The sequence below is a fragment of the Balaenoptera acutorostrata genome, chromosome 1 (assembly GCF_949987535.1).
Source record: "Balaenoptera acutorostrata chromosome 1, mBalAcu1.1, whole genome shotgun sequence".
Taxonomy (NCBI): domain Eukaryota; kingdom Metazoa; phylum Chordata; class Mammalia; order Artiodactyla; family Balaenopteridae; genus Balaenoptera; species Balaenoptera acutorostrata.
The window spans coordinates 193,178,651-193,206,280 of record NC_080064.1 but is presented as its reverse complement, the minus strand read 5'-3'; the positions used below and the strand labels follow the sequence as shown (position 1 = coordinate 193,206,280).

The following is a 27,630-nucleotide window of genomic DNA, read 5'->3' as shown; positions in this document are numbered from 1 at the left end:
TTTATCTTCTTTATCCGTTTATTCCTACCTAGACAATGCTATACATGTAATATTGTAACCTAATAATTTTCACTTATAGTTACCTTTTTGTATGTGTATGTCGCCTCTTGACTATATTAGAAGTCCCTCACTAAGATTTGTGTAAATTTCAAAGTCTTCCACTTATTTGTAGAAGGTGGTGTATTCAATCCTTTAAGGGGTATTTAGTGTTTGATGGATGGTTAGAGTCACATTAGAGGACTTATAAATACTTACTAATGTTTGCTGCAAACATAAGAGGTGACGGTGTTTGTATTTTTATGAAATGATAGGAATACAAAGAGAGAGATTACCCTAACAACTCCATTTCCTCTGAAATAGAGTTGACTCAGAAACCCTCGAAGCTATCTTATAAATTTCAGACAATGAGAAGAGGGTACTAGAATTAAATGCTGAATGTGGGTACGTTTCTGTGTATATTATAGGAGTGGGAGACCCAGGACGGTGATGTGCCCAGGTATAAATGGTCATCCTAATAAATGAAGCATCGGTTTCTCAGCTTAAACATTTAAGAACCTCTGGAAATCCAGAGTTCTAATTAAAACTACGATAAACCATCCTTGAAAGTATAAAGACAATATAGAATTGACTACATAACAAATACTTACAGCTTACCTGTAAGATTACTTTTAAGAGTACATCCAGGGAAGCTGTGCTTGTTTCATTCACACGTAGGATATTGAAATTTCCCTTCCTGACAGACGGCTCGAAATGATTGTATAGATGTTCTCGCTTTATGTGGCTGTTTACATTCAAATTCAATGACATCGCCTGTCCTTGCATATATTTTTTGGGTTTTTCTCCATTTTAACTGTATGTTATTTTTGTTCATGTTATCTTCAGATATGACACATGCATCTGAAAGAAAAAAATAATAAAATAAAATAAATTATTAATAATATATCTTTCCCTATCCAAGAATGGTGAAATCTCATTTAAGAAAATTTGGAAATAAATTAAATTATAAAAGGACGTTAAAAGTTAATATTTATTGAGTTGTGCCAGGCACTGTTCTTAGCATTTTGTATGCATCATCTCTAAACACTTTGCATTATTTCCCTGGGCTACCCAGGAGGAGATGGAGGCTCAGAGAAGTTGAATGAATTTTTCCAAATTCACATAATTTAGTGAGTGTTTTGAGCCAGAATATGGACCCCATCGGTATGAATTTAGAGCCTGTGCTTTACCTGCCTAAAAACCGGTACCAAATAGGGTTAAATTAAAATGTTCTATTTGGGTCAGTGCTATGTACCCTCCTTTCCTAACTCAAGATTCTTTTACATTTACAGTTTCTACAATGTACACGGTGTGAACACTGCAAATGCATTAACCTCTTTCCATATATTATCATAAAAATAAGTTTATTTCTTCCTATCAGATACACAGTATGGAACGTGAACTGGAGAAGACACAATACATCTAAAAACCCATTATCTCTGAATATTCACTTAACATATTCTTGAAGATAACTCTTTATCAATGGGACAAACAATTCTACCAGCTTTTATGTTGCTTGTTTGGAGCTTCTTTTCCACAATGTCATCATCTCTGGTGAGCCCTTGATTTCTGTGGAAAAGCAATGTTACCTTCCCGCATGATCACTGACTCCACTGATTCTTTTTGAAATTAGCCATTTGAAGAGATCGCATTTCCCTGAGTAGATAACTCACTCTGGCACAGCTAAGCAGTGTGTTCTCCACAGCCCATAATCCCTCATCTAGGGATTGTCCAGAGATGCTGAAAAAAGCCCAGGGTTTAATTTAAGGAGCCATCCTAAGAAGTGGCAACCATAAGGAACTTCTTTTTGTACCTAGATTTACCTGTGCCCAGGAGACCCTAAGATACATTGCCAAGTATTTTCCTGATGCCATATGACAGACCAGTCCTTGTACTGCTAAGGAGAGGCTGACCTCTATCTCCCTGATGTTTCTATCTATGGATGTGAGAGGCCACCACAGCATAGGGCTTAAATGTATGGAATTTGGAGCCAGATTGCTGTGTCGGAATCCTAACTCTGCCAGATACTTGCCAAGCAGCTTGAATTAAATACTAAGGCTTTCTGTGTCTCCGTTTCTTTTTTTTTAATCGAATTTTTTGATTGAAGTACAGTTGATTTACCATGTTGTGTTAATTTCTGCTGTATGGCAAAGTGATTCAGTTGTACATATCTATAATTCTTTTTTTATATATTCTTTTCCATTATGGCTTATCATAGGATATAATTCTCTGTGCTGTACAGTAGGACCTTGTTGTTTATCCATTCTATGTATAAAAGCTTACATCTGCTAATCCCAACCTCCCACTCCATCCCTCCCCCATCCCCCCTCCCCTTGGCAACCACCACTCTGTTCTCTATGTCTGTGATTCTGTCTCTGTTTCATAGAGAAGTTCATTTGTGTCCTATTTTAGAGTCCAGAGATAGGCGATATTGTATGATATTTGTCTTTCTTACTCACTTCACTTAGTATGACCATCTCTATGTCCATCCACGCTGCTGCAGATGGTGTCTCCATTTCTTCATGGATATGCACAGGTTGTTAATAATACCAATTCCATAAGATTATTGATAGGAATTATGTAGTTTCCATTTCTTGCTATGACAGACAATGTGGCAAAAGAATATCCTTGTACAGATTCTTTTACCCTCGCAGGAGTGCGTGTATAGACTAGTCTTCCAGAAATAAAATAATGATGTCAAAGGATGTGTGTTTTTAAATGTTGAGGTTTATTCCCAAACTGTTCTTCAAAGAGTTTGGCCCACTTTATAATTTCATTAAGAGAGTATGAGAGTACTTAACTCCCCACACCCTTGCCAAGCCTTAGTATTGTTCTTTTTTTCCCTCTTTTGCCTCACTGAACATTGCCACTTCATTCAAATTTTACTTTGGTGTGGATGAGCATTTTTCATGTTGCCATGTTTTTCATTTTTTTGTTTATGTAGTTTGCATATTTTTCTGCTGAGTTTCTGTTATTTCTAGGAATTATTACATGTGAAGGACCTGAGAATTCCCCCCCCATAAGTCACTGAGGATTTTTGAAGTTTAACTCCTCTTTCTTTTGGTCTGTATTTCCTTGCTTACAAATCAAGACCCAAATCTGTCCAAGCAATCTCTTTAAAGTATTTCTTCTCTTTCTTATATAACCACATGGTCTTAGTGAACTGATCCTTTAAAACACTGCATCAGAAAACTGTGATTAAAATTTGAATGGCTCCCAACCACACTCAGTAATTGTGAAGCATCCAAAGAAGTCTAGATCTGGCTTTAGAAAAAAAATTGTTTCTCCAGAGTTGTCTATCTTGAATCTTCTGGTCTAAGGAAAGCTATTAGATCATTTTCCTTGAATAGTCTACATGACTATGATGAGGTATTTTATTGTTCTTCAAAGAATTGTTTCTCCTTGCTAGAATGCCCTTCCTGCAAACTCTGTTCGTCTACATGGCATATACTTTTTAGGTTGTAACTTTGGTCTTACCTCTCTCCTGGAAATCTATTTTAATGCCTCTGCCCATGATAATGTCTACCTAATTTCAAACCTCATACTATCTAAAATTTTGCTGCATTTAGTATCTTAGGTAATGGCATCTTCATCTACCTATCAGTTACTCTCACTTAAATCCTAGAAGTTACCTTTGAATCCTAGCTCTTCTTTGCTCTAGCAAAACTGTGCAGATGATACTTTTGCCATATTCTAATTCAACACTTTCTGAGTTTGGTTCCCACATTACTGTAATGACATCCTAGGAAAAGGGACTCACATACGAGTGGCTAATAGCCTAAGGAACAGTGCACATCATAGCAGCACTGAGATCATTAGTGATTACAGAAGGCGAGAGAATGTGGCAGAGTCAGAGTGATAAAGTCCCAAGAATTCAAGGAGCATCTGGTCTAGCCCTGAGGAGTGAGGAGTTGGCAGGATTGAGAACTGTTGCAAGAACATGTCCTTATTAATGTGGTGTCCTTCTTGGGAACAGAAAACAGAAGGACTTTATGAAGTCCTAGCTTTCCCTCACTTAGCCTGGAATAAGCTGGTGTTCATGCTCTTACTGGTGTTCCCATTGTTATTGAGACCCATTCCCTTATATTTTGTCCCTTTCAGTTTGTGAGACCAGTGAAGTCCCTGTTAAACCCTGCCTGTGACTCTCCTTTTCATAGTGTCAACTATGTTTATTGCTCTTAATGCTACAAGATTCCCATGGTTTGGGGGTGATGAATATGTGTATCGGTGGCCTGGTGTAGATGAAGAAGATAGAGTGAAAAGAAGGGAACGTGAAGATTTGGGAAATGACTTGTTAGCCTCTCCAGTTTCTCTACTTTCCTTGTCACAACTCCTGGCAACATGCAAGTAGAAAACCAGGTCAGTAGCAGTCTGCTGAGAGTTCTACCAGGAAGAGCCTTCAGGTTTACAAGTAGAATCTTATATACTGATAAAGGACAACTCCTGGACCAATCTTTCACAAATGATCTCTGCAAAAAACCCTCAGATGTTTATAACGTGAAAATGCTTAGTGGCGTGAGAATATATCCTGCGGTTAAGTAACTTTGGATGTTCAGGGAGTTTTATAATGCACCTTAGCATACGTAGGTCTCTTAAAAATTGATTTATAGTTTTTATTTTTAAAATTTTTTAAATTATTTATTTATTTATTTATTTGGCTGCCCCAGGTCTTAGTTGTGGCACGTGGGATCTAGTTCCCTGATCAGGGATTGAACCTGGGCCCCTGCATTGGGAGCACAGAGTCTAAACAACTGGACCACCAGGGAAGTCCCAAAACTTGATTTATAGTTTTTAAAGAAACTTTTTTCCACTCTGTTTAAAGCAGATTTTTCAAAATTTTCTGTTCTATGTCTACACTTGTTAGACAAGCTTTCGGCTGAATGAAATTTAAGTAAAAATTATCCTACAAAATTAGTGACGAAAATTCTATAAATATCAAATCTCAGACTCTGGAAGAATATGCAAAACTCACCTATGCATATGGGTGGTTCTGACCACTGTCCGTTTCTGCACGTCACATTCAGGGAGCCCCGAAGCTCATAGAAAGACTGGCAACGGTACTCAACTGTCGATCCTGGAGGGTACACTGATAAGGAGAAGGAGGTGATGTCTCCATTGTTAATAGGTGGAGGGGGCCCACAGTATTGTGTGGACTCTGGAAAATAACATGCGAGTGTTGAAAAAAATCAGTATATAGTTTAAATGGAATAATACAAAGCTCCATATATCATATCTTCAGTATCTTATGTGATGTCTGAGAGTCCAAATAACTCATTATAGAATTTCTAGCATACAACCTGATGACCAAAAGTAATTACAGCACTTTCTTTCACCCTAAAGTAAAACACACAAAAAATAAGTATTAAGTATATATAAGGACATATAAGTATTAAGAATCATTTTGTTTAAAGCATGACAAACAGGTGAGTAAACCTCTGGTCTATTTCACCCTTCCTCATAAAAATGTTTACTTAAAGAGGAAAGGTAAAAATAAATGACTCCCTTCCCATTTCTATTCTCTGGGGCAACTGTTACTTTATGCAAATAGAACATAGCTATCAGTTATGATCATGAACTTTTAGTTTTACTGAAATGACTTGTAGATAATACTCTTCTGCATTTATTGTTTTGACTCCAAATAATATCATAGGCCTCTTTCTCTGTCAATAAATGTTTCAACTTCATGTGAAGATTGGCTGGAATACGTTCCAATGTACTGATTGATCTCCCTACATAATCACACAAGCTACAGATACGGAATGACCAAATAAATAATCTTATCACTAATAATTTGTTTTATCTCCTGTTTCATTGAGTTACTGTCTCTTTTCTCAAACCAACTCCTTCACGTGGGCACTAGATTCCACACCCTTTAAATTAGGCAAAGACCCTGCTCCATTAATTGTCCTCTTTCTTCTGTATCATCTATTTCTCCTCTATTGAATCAGTAACCAACATAGAAACATGCTGGAAATGTCACAACTTAATAAGGTAAAAGCAAAGTCACCAATGACTTTCAGGTAGCTAAATCCACTGTTCAATTATCAGGCAACTTGCCCAGTTCTAAGCAGTCTTTGACACGTTTGATGTCCTGTCAAATAACGTTTTAAAATAAGTCTTTTTGACTTGTGTCATTGGCATTGCTTCTGGGACACCAGCTTTGATATTGTGATTTATAATAGGAAACAAACATTGGTCTTCCTCCTCATTTCTGGCACAGAGCTCCCGAAACCCTTGGAATTTCCTAAGTAAGGAGAGCAGTAAAGGCACCTTTTGTTATGTCAATGAAGTGATTTTTGGAAAGCCCTTTGGTAACCTAAGGTTGGGCTGGTTGCCAGGAGAACCAACCACGTGATTAGGGGGTTGGAACTTTCAGTCCAATCCTGACCTCCTGGGAGAGTGGAGGGGCTGGAGATTAAATCCATCACCAATGACCAATGATTTAATCAATTGTGCCTATGTAATGCAGCCTCCAGAAACCCCCAGAAAGGTCAGAGTTCAGAGAGCTTCCAGGTTGGTGAACACATGGAGATGTGGGACGAGGGGGCATGGAGGGGGCATGACCCTGGAGGGGGCATAGCAGCTCTGCACCCCTTTCCCCATACCTTGCCCTGTGCACCTCTTCCATCTGGCTGTCCCAGAGTTATAGCCTTTTATAATAAAATGGTGATCTAGTAAGTAGAATGTTTCTCTGAGTTTGATGAGCTGCACTAGCAAATTAATGGAACCCAAGGAGAGGGTCATGGGAACCTTCAATCTATACATGGTCGGTCAGAAGCACAGGTGATGACCTGGACGTGCAGCTGGCATCTGAAGTGAGGCCACAGGGAGCAGCCTTGTAAGACTGAGTCCTCAACCTGTGAGATCTGATGCTGCCTCTGGGTAGACAGTGTCAGAATTGAGTCAAATTGTAGAGAACGAGCAGGTGTCAGACACTTGCTTGTAGAATGTGGGGTAACAGCCCCACATTGCAATAGGGTCCTGGAATCATTTTAGCAGCCGTCCCTAGTTTTTCTCCTACAACCCTGTCTGGCTCCTCCTCCTTGCCCAGATCTTCCTCTTATTTAGACATTTGAACTCTTCACGTGATCCCATCCAGTCCCAAAGCTTTAATATCATCTCTACAGCAGCAATTACCAAATTCATTCCCTAGCCCTGACCACTCTCAAATTGCCCATTCTACATCTTACGCTGGATATCGAGTAAATATATTTAACAGAATTGGGTATCCAGTAGATATCTTAAACCTATTTCTTCTGTGATCACTGTCAGAGATACCTCTTAGAGAAACAGTTTTAAAAAATGGACAGAATTGGGTAACTAGATGACAATTTAATGCTTCAGAATATTGTGTAACAAATAGGTCATGAGTTTTTTTTCCTATTCTTTAGATAAAGAGGATCAGTAACCTCTTTTTAAATGGCATTATTTAGAAATAAACACTAACCGGTACAGCGTGGTAATGACTGCCATAGTCCACTTCTACACACAAGTTCTTTTGCTTCATGAAGTACATAGTTTTCTTTACAGAGAACAGCTACCTTCTCTCCTTCCTGATAATTCACTGTGGTTAGCATATTATGAGCATTAGGTATCTGAGGTGGAGGTGGGCAGAGTTGTTTCTTTTTTCCTATGAAAGATTAAATTATTTGATTAATAAAAGCTAAAGAAAAACAGCTCAACAAGATAACATTTTGGTATAATGGAACATCCAATAACTAACACTCTCTCTCTCTCTCTCTATCTATCTATCTATATATACATAGTATATGGATGTATGTATTTATGATGCTATAGTAATAACTGTATTTTATGTTAACATAGTTTATGGTTTAAAAAAGCACTTTCATGTTATAGCAATTGATTTAAAATTTCTCAGGTGCCCCGTTCTATCTCCTACTCATTATGCAGTCAGTACTCTTGTATAATTTTCAAATTAACCCTTTTAATCTTTTTCTAGCTGATCCATATCATTCAAAAAAGTTATGCACATGTGATTCAAACAAGTTAGAACCAAAAAATATATATAAATAGGAACAGTAATGATAGAATCAACTAAGACTTCCCCTTACAACCTAACCTTTGATCACAATAAAAGATTTTCATGATTTGCATTTTCTTCTAAACGGAACAATGCTTGCTGGTGGATGTAATTCGAATGCCTCTGACTAGGAATTAACTTCTTTTTGGTTGCTTGGCTTGTTCTTAGGGAGACATTTTAAATAATCACCTTGATGCCAGAGCATCATGGTCTGAGCCACAGGCGCGCTACTTGACCAAGGCTCGTAGCAGTGTTTTCCTTCAGCTCATCTCCTCCCCTCCCCGCCCCCGCCAAGGGCAGCGGCTGCTGTCTAGTGGCAACTTCCCTTCAAAATTTTCTTTTCTCTCAGCCCCACCGCACAGCTTGCAGGATCTTAGTTCCCCAACCAGGGACTGAACCTGCGCCCTTGGCCATGAAAGCACGGAGTCCTAACCACTGGACCACCAGGGAGCCAGGGAATTCCCACTCCCTTCAAAATTATTACAAAGAAAGTATTAGATATGAGTAAAACCAAAGGTCAGTATCAATTAAGCCAAAGCATGCATATTATCTGAATTTTACATTGGATTGTGGTTTATTTTTTCAAGGGAAGGAAGGCACACTAGCATTCTATAGTGCAAATTTTCTCAGCAAAAGCTGTTTCTATGAAAAAACTAGAGAGGTATCTGGGAGCTGGGTCCATTCATGCATTTTCCTATACTCTATGGGATTTGCCCTGTTTATTTATTGGCTTAAGAAAGAATTTGATTCCAGTTGCATCATTTTTCTAGTCAAACTTTAATAGGACCAAGTCTTTTATAGTCTGTTTTGGTTCAGTAACTAACTCTGCAAAAGAAGATAAGGATTTGCCTGGTGTTATTGTTATTGTACATTTTTGATTCACAATGTTTGTCTCATAAGCTTGAGGACAAGCTCTGGAGAGCACACGAAAAGAGGATTTCAGACTCATTCAATAGAGAGATGAATCGGTTTATTACCTCATTTATTATGTAGAAGATTTCCTACTTAGATATTTCCTTTCCTCTTTGTTTAGGTATTTTGTATTGACATTAATTCGTTTCTGTTTAGTTGTTCAAATATTTTTATTTAAATAAAAAGTCACAGGGATGAATACTTATTGGGTATCGTCAAAACTTTTAAATGAGCATCAAGCCTGCACTGCCAATCTTGGGTTGGCAATCACGTGCAGACAACCTCTTAGAAGTCCCAGGGCAGGGAAGTGGGGAGGTTGATGTCGTCTATAATCTCAAACATATAAATCATGATTAAAAAAAAGGGTAAATAAAGTCCCAGCTAATCAAGTTAGATGTTCAGATACCATACAAATATCATTGCTGTTATACTTCAGATAAAAAGAATTGTACATGACGATCTCAGTTGTCCAACTTACTTGCCTTACAGAATTAGGGGCAACATGGTTGGAAATTTCAACCTAGTGTAGGTAGTCTAGTCGAGACTGAACTGATAGAGGAACCCAGAAACAGGTTCCCATCTTGACTTTGACCAAGTAACTTCTTGGGGCTTTGTATTCCTGATTTGTAAAATAAAGAACTTTATTGTCTTTCTTTAGAACAAATCTGGCAGCTTGTGTGACGAATTTCCCTGTCTCTCTCCACCTACCACCACCACTACTTCTCAAAATTGTTATCTGACTCTTTCAACTTTCAAGAACTCCTCCTCGGGGATTCCCTGGTGGTTCAGTGGTTAGGACTCGGTACTTTCACTGCCAGGGCTCCGGGTTCAATCCCTCGTCGGGGAACTAAGATCCCCTCAGGCCGCATGGCATGACCAAAAATATAAAAGAAAAAAGAAAAAGAAAATGCCCAATTATTATTAAAAAAAGAAACTCCTCCTCATTTTTTTTTTTTAACCTCATTCTAGGAGTATAATTTTACTAACTGCAAGTACAACCCTTATGAAAATCAATTTGATGCAATAAATCAAATTTTTATAGTTTTTCATCTAGCTCATATTGAATATTTGGAGATTCTAAATACCACTGTTAATTAATGTGTTCTTGTAAATTTTATAGCAGTTTAAAGTATTAAAATTATCAGTAATCTGACAACAATGGAGGAATGGAACATTGTGTACAGCTTTATATAATATATAAACACATTTCGGTTCTAACGTTAAATGAACAATGCAGGATAGGTATTAATGTATGTGATATGAGAATAGGCTTAATAGTGAAGTACGACTGGGGTAGAATTAGAAAAAACAAAGCCTGTTGCTGCTCCATTTAGGCAGATATGGTTTATTCCAGCCACTCACTTGAGTGACTCTCTCAGACCAACGTAAGGCATTTCCTGCAGAATGAGAGCGGCAGGATATTTTGTTTTTGTCATTTGGCAAACACTACCTTTTTTCCTCAAACGGAGATGAAGGAATGGGGAAGGTAGAGAGGAGAAGAGGGCTGTCAGGAAGTGGACAAATTTACACAAAAATCCCTGGGATTTCCAGGCACCATTGGACCAATAATTCCAACCTCTTTTCCCCAAGATTTTGTGTAGATCTTGTCGAGGTGAAGGAATGACCAAGGAATAGAATATGGAAAGGGAACTCAGGAGGAAGAAAGACGGGCATCCTGACTTCATCTCAACATTGAAGTTTGGGAGAGAGAGTTTCTGGATGCTTTATCTCAGTTTTCCTGCCCTAACCTCAAATTTTAGCAGGGCCCTTGGAAAAGATTGAGAGACGTTTTTTGTTTTGGGGCTCCCAGAAAATTTAACAGTCATGCCAACTTTCACACCACCTGTAAACCTTCTCTGAAAGTTCTGCTATTTTATTTATATCCATGTATCTGGTGGCTTTCTTAACCTCTCACTGTTCCAAGAAGGATGAAAACAGTGATGTGACTTTTTTTTTTCCTTGGAGAGACATTACTTCCTGGAATTTCATTCATTAGGGTTCTCTGTGTTCTTAGCTCTCTGATGGACTTCTTTTACAAACCTATGATTTTATAGTTTATCTTGATTTCTCTTGGTTTTAGGGTGTAAGTAACAGTCTCTTCTTTCTTTTCTTAACAAAACCCCCTAAATTTTACAGCTAAAATAAAGTTACTCTTGTGGCATACTTAGTTTCATTATTTTTCCTTCTACCCCTTCACATATGTGTAACTACAGTTCTTATTTTCTAAACACATACTTGTGAATCCATATTTAACATATTTTTAGTGTCTGTGAATTGGGTTTTTTTGGCATCCATAAGAGCTATGCTATAGCATATAATGGGGAAGCTTGCTTTTTTCCTGAAGTATTGTGTTCTGAGATCCGTTTGTATTTGTACATACAAAGCAGAGCATTAAAATAATTAATTTTCTTATTTCCTTTGCCTGGTCTTTCAAGTTCAATTATCCCAAGATTTAAAGTAAGATGACAAACAACTTTTAAAAGACAAGAGATTTTAAATGTCAAGAGATTATAAAACGTGCTCTACAAGCCTTAAAATACTACTATAAGCATAGGAGGGTAAAGAAATGAGTTTTTAGGGGCCAGTAGTGAAGGTTTCTTTAAAAAATGCTATCTGTATGTTATATCATAAGGGAGAGTAGGGGAAACTCCCATTCATCTTAAGCTAAGTGAAAGTAGGAAGCTTCTAGACCACCATTTTCCCCATGGAATTGATGGTACAGGGAATAGTCCCTGACTCACACTTAAGATTAACTGAAGTGTGGGAACATAAACTGGTGCAGCCACTATGGAAAACAGGATGGAGGTTCCTCCAAAAACTAAAAATAGAACTACCATATGATCCAGCAATTTCACTGCTGGGTATATACTTGAAGAAAACAAAAACACTAATTTGAAAAAAGATACATGCACCACTATGATCATAGCAGCATTATTTACAATAGCCAAGATGTGGAAGCAGCCTAAGTACCCATCAATAGAGGAACGGATAAAGAAGATGTGGTATATATATACAATGGAATACTACTCAGCCATAAAAAAGAATGAAATTTTTGCCATTTGCAACAACATGGATGGATTTGGAGGGTATAATGCTAAGTGAAATAAGTCAGACAGAGAAAGACAAATACTGTATGTTTTCACTTATGTGTGGAATCTAAAAAATAAAACAAGCAAAGGAATATAACAAACAGAAGCAGAGTCACAGATACAGAGAACAAACTAGTGGTTAAGAGTGGGGAGGGGACTGGGGGAGGGACAAGATGGGGAAAAGGATTAAGAGGTACAAACTGTTAAGTACAAAATAAAAATAAGATACAAGAATGTGATGTACAGCACAGGGAATATAGCCAATATTTTACAATAGTTTTATATGGAGTATAATCTATAAAAATATTGAATCAGTCTGTTGTACACCTGAAACAAATATAGTATTATATGTCAACTATACTTCAATTTTTTTAAAAAATGGAGGAACACACACACACGCAAAAGATTAACCAAAGTGGTCTGACTGATAAAACATCTGAAGACATGGCTGCACTGGTGACATCACCCATTACTAAATCTCAGTGGCTAGAATGGTACCCGCGGGGAGGCCTCTACCTGGAAAGTCAGCTGTGGGGAGTGAGAAAAGGTCAGCAGAGAAATGGACGTGAAATCCAGGGCTGGCAGAGCTTTTACAAGGTAACTAACCCATGTCAAGGGAGATCTTCAGAAAAAGCATTCTCCCAAGAATCTATAAATGCCCTATGGTATTTTCCTTTTCAGTGATGTTTTACATTTCTTTATTTTATTTAAAAAATTTTTAAAAATTTAAAAAATTTTTTGGCTGCGCCGTGCAGCTTGCAGGATCTTAGTTCCCAGACCTGGGATTGAAGCCAGGTCCTCGGCAGTGACAGCTGTGAGTCCTAACTACTGGACCACCAGGGAATTCCCTAAATTTCTTTATTTTAAAAACTGTATTCTCATATTTTCCTATATTTGTATTTTCACCTACTTTTTGGTTGAAGAATGCTTTTTTTCAGACTTCCCACCATTCTTCTTGATTAGAGTAAAATTCGTTAGATCTGCTTAATCTTTTCAAGAATTAGTTTTACCTAATGGATCAGCTGTAAGTAAAATAGTCTATTTCATTCACTTCTGCTTTTATTTTATTATTTCTTTTTCCTCTTAATATCTGGAATGTACATTTTCCCCTAGCTATATATTTAGCTAATATATATATATATTAGCTAAATATATATCTATATATACACAAGTTTATTTTTTCCAGAAATATGTGCATTTAAGCCTGTGAATGTCACTCTAAATTTTGCTTACTGCGCACCTCATAGGTTTTACTATGTGCTTTTATAATTATAATATAAATTTAGTATTTTAGTATTTTAAAAATATTTTAGTATTTTAAAATTTAGTATTTTAAATACTATCTCATTAGGTTATTTGGAAGTGAATTATTTCACAAGACGAAGGCTAGGGGAGTAGACAAATTTCATTATTACTTTTAAATATTATTTCTTTGTGGTTATGAAAGTGATCTATAGTGTTTAATATTGGAAATGTAACAGTGAAAACTAACTGGTTAATTTAAGTAAACATTCCATGGGCACATAAAAGACTTTGAAATTCTTGAAACTCTCAGAACAATATTCACTTCCATATAGAAAAATAAAAATATGTTGAAAAAAATATTTAACAAAAATGAAAACATTTTAGTTGTTTTAAACAAATTATAGTTACCTTATCTTCTTGAAATCATTCTTTATTTAAATTTAATAATATATTCCAATTACTTTCTCCCTCACAATTTCTAATGCTATCATACTCTTTTGTTAAGAGTTACTATTTCATCATATATATTTTATATGATCTCTTTCAAAGTATGTCTTTGAGTGGTAAATTCTCTTAGTCTGTCCTATGTTTGAAATTTTCTTTATTTTGTAATCATTAATGGATAATATTGGTATATAGAAAAATTGGTCACCAATTACTTTCTTAAGTACTTTGAAGAAATCACTCTGTTTTCTTCTGGCTTCCTACTTTGCTGACAAGGAGTCTGTAATCCACCCTCTCCATTTTCTCTATCTTGTTGCCGTTTCTCTGTTAGCTCTCTGTCTTTTTACCTGGTTTATTTTAATCTAATACAGTGTCCATTTATAATTGTGATTTATAACCTATTATTCAAGTTAAATGATTTGAAAATAGGCCTTCAAAGAATGTGAAACTTATTCTTATGGAAATAATTTTTACATCAGGTACTTTTTTCTTCCCAGCTTACTTTCTGGACTTCTGGTCCAGAATTCACAATATATGTCAATTATCCATCACAGTGTGTAACTTGGGTTTTAGTTGTTTCCTAATGTCATTGAAGATTGACTTTTTGCTCTATTTTTACAGGTTTTTTTTTTTTTTAATGGCTTAGAGAGACTGTAATAGGGTAAAAATGGCATTACTACATCATCTTGACCAGAAATCCAGGGTTCTTAAAGGATAATGTTTGTCTGGAAACAGTGTTATGAGTGGTTTATAACTTATCTTCAATTTTAAAATTATATGTCACAGTAAATAATTTAATTTAAAAGCATGTCAATTTCAAGAGAATTTTTCTGGTGAAGAAGCAAAGAATCTACAAAATCTTTCAAACAAATCTTACCTATGCAGTCTGGTTCAGGGTCCCAATTCCCGTTGATGCAGACTGTTTGTACGTATGTATCCTTCCCAGTACATTTGTAATTTATTTTGGCATTATGATTAAATTCATGCCTATATGAACTTAACAGTCCTCTTGCATAAAGCCTTGGTTTTTCACACCTCTTAAGTTGGTTTGTAGCTATCAAAAAGGAAAATATCCATACAAGATAAGACTATTAAACAGAAACTAAGCAATCACCTCAATAAAATATCTGAAATACTTATGGTATCATTAAATTATGCTTGATGCGTTTAAGCAATATCCTACAAAATTATTCTTCATTTCATTACATGAGGTAGGCTGTGCTGTCAAAAAAATGAAAAAGAAAGCAAAAAACTGTATCCTGTCTTTGAATGACAAAATAATATGTCAGAAAGTCTTTTGAGAAATGAGAGTGCAAGATGGATTCCTCGGGTCCAGGGTTTTGACTGAAGGACAGTCCTTTTGGAGTTACATTCAAATATTTTCAAAGCATTTAAATAATAAAAAGAGGTGATGCACAAGTATGTCTGTGGGAGTATAATATTAATAAGGAGAGATAAATCTGGATGTTCTTTGAGGTTCAATCACTCCCACACTTCAGAAGCTTAGTAAAGACCCACAGTCCCATGCTCCAGGGAGAATTTCCCTGATAACACTATCCACCCTCCAAACATGCATTTCCAATAGGCTCCTGCTTGTTGAGGTGGTTTTTATTGTTACATCTCTCCCCTTTTGTCCACAAATATATAGATTGTTATGGAACCTTCCCCTTAGTGTGTCAAAGGATGGGATAATGAGACATGGAGGGTTCTGCTACTTCTCTGCTGATAAGTGGTTTTTCTCCAACAATTCCTACTTTAAATGTACAGCATGTGACGCTGGTGATTGGATGTCTGCATCCCCCTTCTACGATCGGTGACCATGAACAGCTCTTACACCTTCCTGGGGGTGGGAGACATTTCCTCCCAGTGAGTCATCACAGACTGCCAGTGACCAGGTGTCTGCCAGGCTCAAAGGGGTGCAACAGCTAAACTTTTCATCCCCAGAAGTAGGTCAGTTGATGATCCAAAAGTCTAGGAGATGGGGAAAAGGAGTGGCTCTGGGTTGTCTACTTTAGAATCTGGAAGAAGAACAGCAGCAGAGAGTCTTGCTAGTTTTTAAAGCTCAAAATTAAAGGCTTTAATATATTGGGGTTGCTGGAAATGGGACAAAAGAGGCCAGTATCTGACCTTATCAGGAAAAAACTGGCAAATACTTACGCATTATGGCTGGAAGTCCAAGGACTGCTGGAACGCAAGGGGAAAGAGCAGAGCACAAGGCAGATAGACTGATAGAAAAACCTGGAATAAATCTTATGACTTCTGTGGAGGAAACGTATAAACAAGCCCCCTGTATTGGGAGCACGGAGTCTTAACCACTGGACCCGTGCTCCCAGTGCAGGGGGCATGGGTTCGGTCCCTGGTTGGGGAATTAAGATCCCACCTGGCACGGCCAAAAAAAAAAAAAAAAAAAAAAAGCAGAGGTCCAAATGTTCTTGATTCACAGAGCCCTTAGTGTCTCAGTAATCTTGCACAGTATCCATAGATCAAAGGAAATCCTTAACCATTCAGTTTATTAAGTAATAAGGAGCAAACAACAAGTGTCTTACATCCTAACAATTTAATACCTGGTGGGCACCAGCATGTGCTGCTATAAATATATTTATTGATTTAAAAAGTTATAAACAATCACATATAAAATTGAGAAATGCATTCTCACCAACACACTTAGGAAGCTCAGTCCACATTCCACCAATACAAGTAATTGTATTATTTCCAATCACTGTATATGTATTTCTGCAATTCAACACCACTGAAACTCCATGTTGATAGGGAGGGACAGAGGGCTGGCCAAAGCCATTCTCAAGTTCAGGTATAAATCCACATGTTTTCCCTGGCTCTAAGAAAACATCATAAAAGATATGTTTAGCTTTAAAATATTTTAAATCTTTTTACATATGTATTTATATATAAGTACAAAGTAAAAGTAACTCTTCTGTTTAAACATAAATATCTATTTACCAACACAGGTGGGCAAAGTTGTCCATTCTCCATCCATACATTGTATTTTCTTAGGTCCCTTCATTAGAAAATTAGGATTGCAATTATATTCCACCATTTCACCGTGTTCATACTTTTCTTGTTTTATGCCCTTGATTTTCCCATTGGGGAGTTGAGGAGGTTGACCACATGACTGTACTTGCCCTATAATAAAATAAACTTTGTAAATAATGCTTACATGGTCTTATAAATATGGCAAAATGTGGAGTTACTATTTTGGTTGATCTGGAACTAAATTACATTTATACTACATTCCTATTTTTTTTCAGGTTTGTTTTTACTGTGTATATAGTTCATTGACTATTATTTTTCTCAAATTTTGACATTTTAGTATGAATAATTTTGAACAAATTAACGAAGAAAAATGCATAATAAACACATATATTGATCATCTAGGTATATAAATATTACATTTTTCCCAATTTGCTTATTTTTTTGTGAAGTAATTTAAAATAAATGATAAACAGTGAGATTTTACTTCTAAATTCTTTGGAATATCTATCTAAGAAATAAGGACATTTACCTACATTCATAAAACATCTTATTACATTTCTTCAAACTAGCAATAATTTTTTAGTACAATCTTATATTCTTTCTAAATCCAAATATCCTGGTTTTCCCCTAACCACAATATTTTGCAGGTTATTTATTACATAGCCAGGATATTAAGTTGCACGCTTAAAGATTTTAAAGTAGGTCAATAATCTGTATATTATACAAAAGTTAATAAGTATCAAATGTGTGGTATGATATACACATACAATTATAGTTTTTATTAAGTAATATCTATAAACACCTACAACAATTTGATCAAATAATGTCAACTGAAACAAGTTACAAATTATCATTGTTTTAAATTGAATAACACATATTTACAATGATTTGGTTATTTCCTTAATTATTTAATAGAAATATATCAAGGCCCACGCAATATTTTTTAAAGTATATATTTTTAACGAGATTAAGGGGAAAACACCTTAGCACTTCTTAATCCCAGCCACTATATTTTGATCTATAAAATCCCATTATATATTTCAAAACTCAGAGGTAGAATTACCCCTTGATAAAAAAAAAATTAAATAATCTATGCAACTCAATTACTATGGCCTATCACCCCTCCTCCTTCTCAGTTAAAATACCACCTTTGACATTTTTTGCAGTTTGTCAATTACAGATATGAGTCAATAAAATACATAGATTTAATATAAAAATCTAATTCTTGTTTCATCAATTCTAAAATAAATATTGACCTTTGCATGTTGGAAAATTAGGTGACCACCCAAATTGGTAACATTGAACTGAATCCGGCCCAACTCTTCTAAGTCTTTGTCTGCAGGAGAATTTCAACACGTCTCCAACTTTGTACTTTTCTTGTTTTGGATGAGCATCTACATTTGCTTCCAAAAATGGAAGATGACATTCTATTTCTAAAGATAAAATTAAAGTAAATGAATATATGTGAAATAATCATTGCAAAAATGAATTTAACATCTGCTGTATAAAAATAAGATTCAGGGGGCTTCATATACAGAGCAGCATATATTCTTGCCTTTAAAAAAATATTTGCATCCAACAAATATGTGTAAGACCCCTTAGAAAAATTAGGAAATTGAGTAGAAAGGTAAAATTTGTATGACAATCTCTTCAGGATTGTAATAGACAAGTTCTGAGAAGTTACTTATAAAATAAATTATTCACTTTGTTTAGTTAACAATAAAATTTAATAACTTTTATAATTTGTTTATAAAATAGAATAGGAATAATTTTCACACTCAAAGCACATGAAAAGCCTTCTTTCCAGTAATAAAAATTAAAGCACAACGTATTTAATTACATTTTCTCATTAAAAATGATAGTTATGTTTAGAAAGTAGATAACTGGAATGCTTGAATAAGACATAGAAATTTTAAGTAGGAGGGAGCATTAAAAAGCAATTCTTAATTTTATAAACAAGGAACTAAATATCAAAAACACGTGGCTCAGTTGTCTCTAGATTTCTGAATCTTTCCATTATATCCAACTGTATCACTTGTAAAAAATTAACAGAAACCTCAATTCAATAAAGTCAGGAGACCAGAAGGGGGAGCTCTCACACCCTGTGATCATAACAGAGCCCAACAGGAAGAAGAAAGACTCTTCTTTCCTGCAAGGACTCAGCCAATGAAAAGCCATTGTTTACATAGTCCTCCTGACTTCCTTTTCTGCTCTGTAGCAGAGGTCTCCTTCCCTTGCCATGCAGGGACTTGCGCGTGGCTCTTCATGGTTGCAGACCCCAAGCTGCAATTCTCTGCTGATCCCAAATAAACTCATTGCTGGAGAAATAACTGACAGTCCATTTATTTCAGGTCAACCTAGTATGTTTGTAAAAACTAAAACATTATGGATACCTTCTGATTCAATTAGAAATGGATGTATAAATGAATATATGTGTGTATCTTTCTCCTTTGACCTTCTGTTATTAAAGATTCATTTATAAAATAATATATTGAAATTCACATGTGAAAATATAAATGACAATCAAGACAAAATAAACACTCTCAATAGATCAGGCACACATCAAAAAAGTGCAATGAGATATTTTCTAATTAAATAATCTCAGAAATATTATCTAAACTACCCAGTTTTATGTATCGTTATTGGCAATTTAATGGTTTAATAGCAGTTTATTTATGCATATCCCTCTGGAATGCAACTCACTCAGCTTCTATAAAATTTGCATCCTTGTATCTGTATTTTATTCCAATATTTTGCACAACAATTCTTTACTGATTGTTTACATTATTTTTCTTACCCAATTGGAAAAAAAGTTCCATTGAAAATACTTGATCTTGGATGATACAGAATTTTCCAGCTTGTTTATTCACGTAAAGTTATTATATGATGCTGTAGACGGGATAATGGCCCCCAAAGATGTCCATATCCTAGTCTCTGAAACTTGCAAATGTGTTACCTTACATGGAAAACAAACTTTGCAGATGTCATTAAGGTGAAGACCTTGAGAAAGAGAGACTATTCTGAATTACCTGTGCAGTGGTGGGTCCAACGTAATCACAAGGGTCTTTATAAGAGAGAGGAGGGTCAGAATCAAAGTAGAAAATGTGACAACAGAACCAGAGGTTGAAGTGATTTGAGGAAGTGGCCATGAGCCAAAAAATGCAAATAGCTTAGAGAAGTGGTAAAAGGCAAGGAGACAGATTCTTTCCAGAAGGAACCTTGATCTGACACATTTTACGTAAATGCATACACCTTACCAGAGCAAGCATTCTTGTTTTTTTTTAACTTTTTATTTTATATTGAAGTATAGTTGATTAACAATGTTGGCTAGTTTCAGGTGTACAGCAAAGTGATTCAGTTCTACATATACATGTATCTATTCTTTTTCAAATTCTTTTCCCAATTAGGTTGTTACAGAATATTAAGCAGAGTTCCCTGTGCTCTACAGTAGGTCCTTGTTGGTTATCCATTTTAAATATAGCAGTGTGTACATGTCAATCCCAAACTCCCTAACTATCCCTTCCCCCCACCCTTCCCCGCTGGTAACCATAAGTTCGTTCTCTAAGTCTGTGAGTCTGTGTCTGAGTTTCCTTAAGAAACTAAAACTAGAGCTACCATATGATTCTGTAATCCCACTCCTGGGCATATATCTGGAGAAAAACATGGTCCGAAAGGATACACGCACCCCAATGTTCATTGCAGCGCTGTTTACAATACCCAAGACAAGGAAGCAACCTAAATGTCCATCAACAGAAGAATGGATAAAGAATATGTGGTACATACGTACAATGGAATACTACTCAGCCATTAAGAAGAATGAAATAATGCCATTTGTAGCAACGTGGATGGACCTAGAGATTGTCATACTGAGTGAAGTAAGTCAGACAGAGAAAGAGAAATATCGTGTGATATCGCTTATATGTGGAATCTAAAAAAAAAAGATACAAATGAACTTATTTACATGACACCTTGATTTCAGGACACGGACCTCCAAAACTCTAAGATAATCCGTTTGTGTACGGCATGCAAGCAACCTTATTCTGAGTGGGCTAAGTGCTTTGCAAAGATCTGTTATTATATCGTATTTTACTTTGGCTTCTTAAAGCTATGTGGACATACCTTGAGTTTTGACGATTGCTACTTAGGAAACATCTTTCTAGAAAGCCTACCAAAAAGAAACCCATCAAGAATTGTTTTTATCTTCTAGATAAACAAGTACTTACCATGGCATGTGGGCAAATGGGACCAGCCGTCTTCACCACACACTGTGGAGTCTGTGGTGCGTCCATCCCGGTTCTCATAGCCGTCGTGGCATTCGTAGTCCAGCCTGTCGTTGAGCTTAAACCACGTGTCCTTACCTTTGTTTCTGGCATTCACGAATACCGGCCTATCACAGGACTCTGAGGCAAATAAAAAATCAGAATTTTATTTCTACTGTTAACCCCAAGCACACAACCAGCCAACAATAACATTTAACAATCATTATGTCTTAATAAATAAATGACCTTATAGAAAACATCATTACTAATAATTTAATAAGAATTAATTTTAGTTACATTTTCCTTATCTATCCATTCTTGGATAAAATACACCAAGTCTTTGGTACAATATACATATATATATATATGTAGTTCTATCTATCTATCTATAGTATATATTCTAACAGTAATGCACTAAATAGCAGGCAGCATATATACGTATCTACACACACACACACACACACACACATCGTGACAGGAAACATTAGTTCTCTGGATAAGATACTATGTAGTTTACTGCCCACCGACAGCCATAGTGCAAGTTCTCAGAGCCCCCGTCCCTAATCCATCAGGCCCCGATGAACCAGATGCAAAGGCAGCCTGATGTTATCCTGCCCATGCAATGGCTTTGCACCATAGGAGAGGAACCTCAACATTATTAGACTTGAGCTCTTATAGGGTAGCTGGCATATTCATCTATTCTCCTCTCAGAAGAGAAAGGGAAAGAGAACTCTCCTCTGGAAGTTATGAACATCTCCTAAAACAGACACCTGTGGCCTTAAGAGACTCCAGGCTGCTACAGCCCCACAAACTCTCTGTCCCGAGCTGCCCTGCTGTGCTGGAAGTACTCCACAGATGTGTGTGAATCTTCCTTTCTGAGTCCCCTCTGCCCCAGGAGCTCCCTTGTTTTCTTTCCCCTCTGGGTGCAGCCATGCACTGCTGTCTCTGGAAAGTTCTCCTGCTCTGAGGGACTTTCCTGGCATCCCCCTATCCCCATGGCACCCAAATAAAGCTCACGGTGTGCAACTGCCACCCCGAGGTCATGTCTTTGTCCTCAATGAGCCTCAGAATCACCTAACTCTTCACAATGACATAAATAGCATTTTTGGACTGTGCTATTTTCACTTTGAAGCCTGTCTATAGATGGGGGAAGCAACAGAAAAAAATTTTTTTCCAGACTCCGGAATAACAGTTTCTGTGTTTATGTGTTCAGATAGATTTTCAGTTACAGTTAAACAATAATACAGTAAGTCTCCGAAAGAGTTGTATTCAGATACATAAGTACATATACTAATAGAAAGAATTTTCTCTTCTGTAGTAGTGTAGTTTGTGATAGATTATTCTTCCTAATTTTAGTAAAAGTAAAGAATACACACTTGGCTTTTAGAACTCCATAAACTGAGGATATTATAAGAAAAGATTTTATACCTCTTCTTTACTAAGAATCTATGAAAAGAACAGAAATTAAAAGAAAGGATAAGAAGTAGAAGAAGATATAGTAGAAGCAGAAGTTTCTGAAAATATGACTGAGTAAAACTTAGATAATAATAAACTTACGACATCAATTTTAGGAAGTCTGCATTAAGAAAGAGAATAAAATATCCCTGTATAACTTCAAATCCTACCAAATTTAAGATTTTTTTCCATGCCTCTTAACTTGATTAAAGAGTACAGATTTAGCACTTTTTTTTCCCTAAGAAAAACTATAAAAATCAGAAATCCATTGGGTGTAAGTTTCCCAGAAACAAGAGCCTGCCACCCACCCATACGTCTCAAATATTCACAAATTATAAGAATTTCTAGACCTGTTCCTTCTCTGCAGCATCAGATTATGGATTGAAAAGAGCTTAGTATTAGTGTCCTTTGAACACTGCACCGCGGATGCAGCTTATTCCCTAGAATCACAACTTTTATTAAAAGGAACAAGAAATCAACTACAGGAGACTGAGAATTTGAAAGTGGTGAAGATAAGTGCATAAAGATCTTAGCCTCAAGTAAATTAAGCTGTGCCTGAAGCTCTGTAAACCTAATTAGTTTTCTTTCCATTTTTAAAATAATGGCATTTCTTCTAGGAAAAAAAAAAAAAAAACCCAAGAGAAGGATTATCTCCTTTGAAGAGATGGAAAAACATAACCAAGGAAGTTAAATCAATCTGGCATAGGAGTATAATGTACTTTATTCATACATTTTTTTAAAACGAGTTTGACATCATTTTATATGGTGTCACCTAATCCCTGAAGAAGGAAAAAAAAATAGCTGAAGTAAACTTTCATGTTGCAGGTTCAGAAAAATGCATAGGAAAATATAAAATTACTTACTAATACAAATTGGTTGAATTGACCATCCACCTTGCAAACACTGAACTGTCCCTGACGTTTTTCCATCTGCTGTTGCATATCCTGGTTTACATTTATATTGTGTTTCTCTATTTATGGGATAAGCATATTCTGATTCAGACAAAAACCCATTGCCAACTACAATATCAGTTTTTAAACATTTTTCTGAAAAAAAACCATGGAAAATATAAGTATTTGTTAAAATTTTTCATGATAAATCAATGAATACGACTATAAAAAGAAAAAAGTAAGCCGCATGCCAGGAAAACTACAGCTTAGAATTATCCTTGCAGTCCACACTTTTAGTTTGTTAAAAATAAACTAGCTATAAAATCTCAAAGAAAATATTCTAGGAAACTATATAAAATATTTTACATAGAATAAGGCAAATCATAAATAACTGTGCTGTTCTTGAAAAAGCAAGCAAAGAACTCTTGCCAGTAGAGTTTTGGTTTGCAAAAGAGAAATTTGATTCAGTAATTTAATAATTCCCTATAAAGAATTATGGGTGATTTGCAATAAACTGGACCCCTTGCTTAAGTTTTTACACTGGTTTGGACTTCTTAGTGGTCAGAATTCACTTAGCTCGAGTCTCAGACCAGGTCCTGTATCAGATCAGAAGTGGCACTGAATTCGTAACTGGGGAACCAAATACTACATAATAAATAGTAAAGCAGTTGTCTCTTGAAGTTTGGGATATGTTGAGACAGGACAATGAGAACAGGGAAAATGAGGATGTGGATAGCTCCTCTGAGGCCAGGTTTTTACTCAGGTAGACTTTCCATTCCTTTAGTTGTTAAGGAGTAGGATTCTTTGATTTCATATGCTCATTGTTTTTATTGTAAATGACTGTGGTAGGCTGAACAGTGGCCCCCAAAGATGTCCACATTCTAATCCCCAGAACCCGTGAACGTTACAAACGGCAAAAGAATTTTGCAGCTGTGATCCAGTTGAGGATCTGGAGATGGGGCAGTTTTCCTGGGTTATCCAGGTGCGCCTGATGTAATCACAATGGTCCTCATAAGAGGGATGCAGGAGGGTCAACGTCATACAGAAGATGATGTGATGGTGGAGAGAGAGGGACAGGGAGAAAAATATTTGAAGATGTTAAACCACTGGCTTTGAAGGTGGAGGAAGGGGCTGTAAACCAAGGAAAGCAGGTGACCTCTGTCAGGTGGAAAAAGTACAGAAACAGAGTCTTCCCCAGAGGTATCAGGAGAAGCCAGCCCTGCTTACACCTTGACTTTAGCCCAGAGAAACTGGTTTTGGATTTCTGGGCTCCAGAACTGTAAGAAAATAGATTTGTGTTGTTTTAAGTCACCAAGTTTGTGGCAATCTGTTACAGCAGCCATAGGAAACCAATACAATGACAAACAAATTGTGAAGCACCATTGTTTAGAGTTTTACAATTAGATAAATTGGTTTTAAAGTTTGCCTTTAAATACTCTATCAATTTAATTATAGCCTATAAAGATAGCATCACGCATGATCACAAATGACCTCTGACCTTTTCAGCAAGAATATGGGAGCTATACTGAAAATCATTTTGATCCCTGAAGCCCATATGACTTTCACTAAAATAGCAGAAACTTCAGAATCTTAGACTTTGTTCATTTTTGAAAATTTTTTCAGAAACATATTCTTAAGTTACATACAATTGTGTATCAATAAATAAAGAAGAGGTAAATTAGCAGGTAGAGCAGATACAGTGGTCTCCTAATTTTAAATAATTGGGAACTGATAGAACACTTTAGAGATGTCTATGAACATTTAATAACTCAACAAATGGCCAAAATAATACTGTTCAAACGTAGTATTGTGATCTGATGATAAAAATAAGCATCAAGTTGTTTTTATCAAATAATATAAAAAGTTATGGTAAAAAGAGGATGCGACAGAGTATAGAAAATGTCAAATGTAGTCCTTAAGATGAATTTGTGAGTTGGTAACATTGATACATAAAGTAGAAACAATTCATAAAATAGTTTTTGTTTGTCTGAACCTATGAAAATTACCATAAGAGAGAAATCACTATATCTACATATATATGTAGATATGTGTATATATATATGTATATGTATAAATGGTCAGATAGATAGATGTAATAGACTGATTGTTCTACCAGGGCTGCAATGGGTTTTGCACATATTTTGTTTTATATAACTTCAGGGGCTGTCTTTTACATAACTTGAGTAACTGAATGCAGGTACCTGTTTTGGAAGGTAAGCTAATATTGCTTCATGTTGACTGCCTGCACTGGTAGTGACCTTACTATGCTAAGAAAATAAAACCAAAGATAATTTGTTACTGCAAGAAAATCAGTGGTATTTGAAAAGAGTTTGATATGATGAAAGGACTTCCTTGAAAATTTATTTGCTATATTTAAGAAAGTGTTAGTGTGAGACATGGTTTTCTTCACTTTTGCAGGTTCTAATAAAGGCATGAAGCTGCTTAAATACAAATGATATGATTTTCAAAAATGTGCTTTCTTTCTAAGACAATGGCATTAAGAGAAAACCCAAAACATGTGATTTACAATGTTGTTATTATTGCCACAAAAATTAAATGCATGTATCATGATTAATTTAATGAAAGGATTAATGATTTTGTCAGCATTTCCACAGCCTATTTTGGGGAACAAAAGGTGTGCGAACTTCAGGAAAGGTTTAGAACCCTTGTTCTAGATATTTATTTCTTTTTCTCTATTCTTTCCTCATAGTCCTCTTAACTGGTTTTTCATCTTCCTGTATCTCTCTCCACTATTTCATTATCCAGTTTTTTTTATTTCCTCCGTTGCCACTTGAATCCTCCTTTTTTAAAAAGCCATTTCTCACTAAATATTTGTCAATAAATCTAACACAGTTGGTATAAAATATGAGCTTCCACCACAGGTGGGAAAAGCTTAGAGATTTAAATAAAGAAAAATCTTTCAGGTTTTAGTCGTTGTTAATGAGAGAGCAGTGGCAGGGACCTATTGGTTTAACATTCTCATTTTACAGATGAGCAACCTTAGCTCAAATAGGTGGTCATTTACTCATGGACACAAAGGTAACGTTTCTCAGAACCGGTGCTGGAGTCAGTTGCTCTGGAACGTCATTGACCCTCCACGGTGTTCTGAATACACCACCCGACCTTGGATCCACAGTGTTCTGCTGGGTACCTCCACCTGGGACACCCTTGACTTCCTGCTTCTACTCTGCTAAACTCAGAATGTCCTCTTGTATTCGTGGAATATTTAGCAACAGGCAGAAAGAGAAGGCGCCAATTTTCAGATGAGAGATTGAAAGATAAGTTGCTATGCTTCTTGTCTGAATGCAAAATGCACTAAATTTTGAAGCAGGTTAATTTTGGCTACTTAGTTTCTAAGTACTATTACCCATTAAAAGGAGCTAGGACTCATTGGAGATGTGGCTAATTCCAGTTCTGGGTCAGGGTGAGTATGAATTAAACCTGGGGTGCTTTTTGTGCCACAAAACAACAGAATTGTTCAAAGGCAAATGGAGTCTTACAAAATGTACTCAGGACCCAGCTTGGGTGGGTTACCACTGCTCAGATGCAGTTGTCAGGCTTCTGAAATTCAATTGCTGGGCTGGCAGTTGCCATCACCCCACAAAAAGAAGAGAGCTTGTTCTAGAGATGGAGAAGACAATAAAATATCTGTACCATAACTGAAGCCTATACATCATGAACTCTGTTCAACCACTGGACATTTCAGATACGATGTCAATAAATTCATTCTTTTATTTTTTTTGGCAAATATTGGTCATGTTTAAGCCCTTTGTAATTGAAAGAAACCATGGCCTCACTGGTAACTGAAAGACTGTTGTCATTCAAGCTGCTTTAATAAGACTCTGTTTTCTAAAGTTTTAAATATTGAAGATGTGGAATAATTTTGATAACATAATTGTTTTTTTAAAAAAGCATACCAGAAGACTCCACTTCCTGGCACGATGGAGTAGCTGGTATCAGCATCCCCTCCCACTGGTTAAAAAGTTAGAAAACTGTAAAAAATATATTTCTGGAAAACTGGAAACTAGGCAGTGCAGGCCCGTGATGGCCAAGAAAAGTCGGATAAACAAAATCCAAACCTCAAAGCATATCTATGAGTGTCCCAGTTCCCAGGGAGGGAGAAGCCAGGCAGGGTCCTGTGGTCTTTCTGAGAAGAGCAAGGTAAGAGTTTTGGAGGCCATGGTGTCTAGAATTCACAGGGCAGAGTACCAAAGAATGGGCGTTATGATGAGAAACAGCTAGAGACGTTTTAATGTCTCCTCGAATCT

General features: G+C 36.1%; 1 protein-coding gene across 5 annotated transcripts in view; it reads right to left on the bottom strand.

Annotated features, from left to right (window-relative positions):
* Nucleotides 1-27,630, bottom strand: part of LOC102998282 (complement factor H-related protein 5) — a 38,599-nt gene that overhangs the window by 5,094 nt on the left and 5,875 nt on the right. For 2 of the 5 annotated variants that reach the window (XM_007167284.2, XM_057549475.1), the window contains exons 4-12: nucleotides 23,336-23,518; nucleotides 20,982-21,158; nucleotides 18,015-18,191; nucleotides 16,726-16,908; nucleotides 16,424-16,603; nucleotides 14,645-14,821; nucleotides 7,484-7,666; nucleotides 5,009-5,191; nucleotides 655-897 (exon numbers count right to left, since the gene is read on the bottom strand). In XM_007167284.2, the coding sequence (XP_007167346.2) occupies nucleotides 701-897; nucleotides 5,009-5,191; nucleotides 7,484-7,666; nucleotides 14,645-14,821; nucleotides 16,424-16,603; nucleotides 16,726-16,908; nucleotides 18,015-18,191; nucleotides 20,982-21,158; nucleotides 23,336-23,518 (1,640 nt within the window). In that variant the 3' untranslated portion in view covers nucleotides 655-700. Of the gene's footprint in view, nucleotides 1-654; nucleotides 898-5,008; nucleotides 5,192-5,228; nucleotides 5,371-7,483; nucleotides 7,667-14,644; nucleotides 14,822-16,423; nucleotides 16,604-16,725; nucleotides 16,909-18,014; nucleotides 18,192-20,981; nucleotides 21,159-23,335; nucleotides 23,519-27,630 lie in introns of those variants that run through there. The other 3 variants (XM_057549476.1, XM_057549477.1, XM_007167283.2) reach the window with 3 other exon arrangements.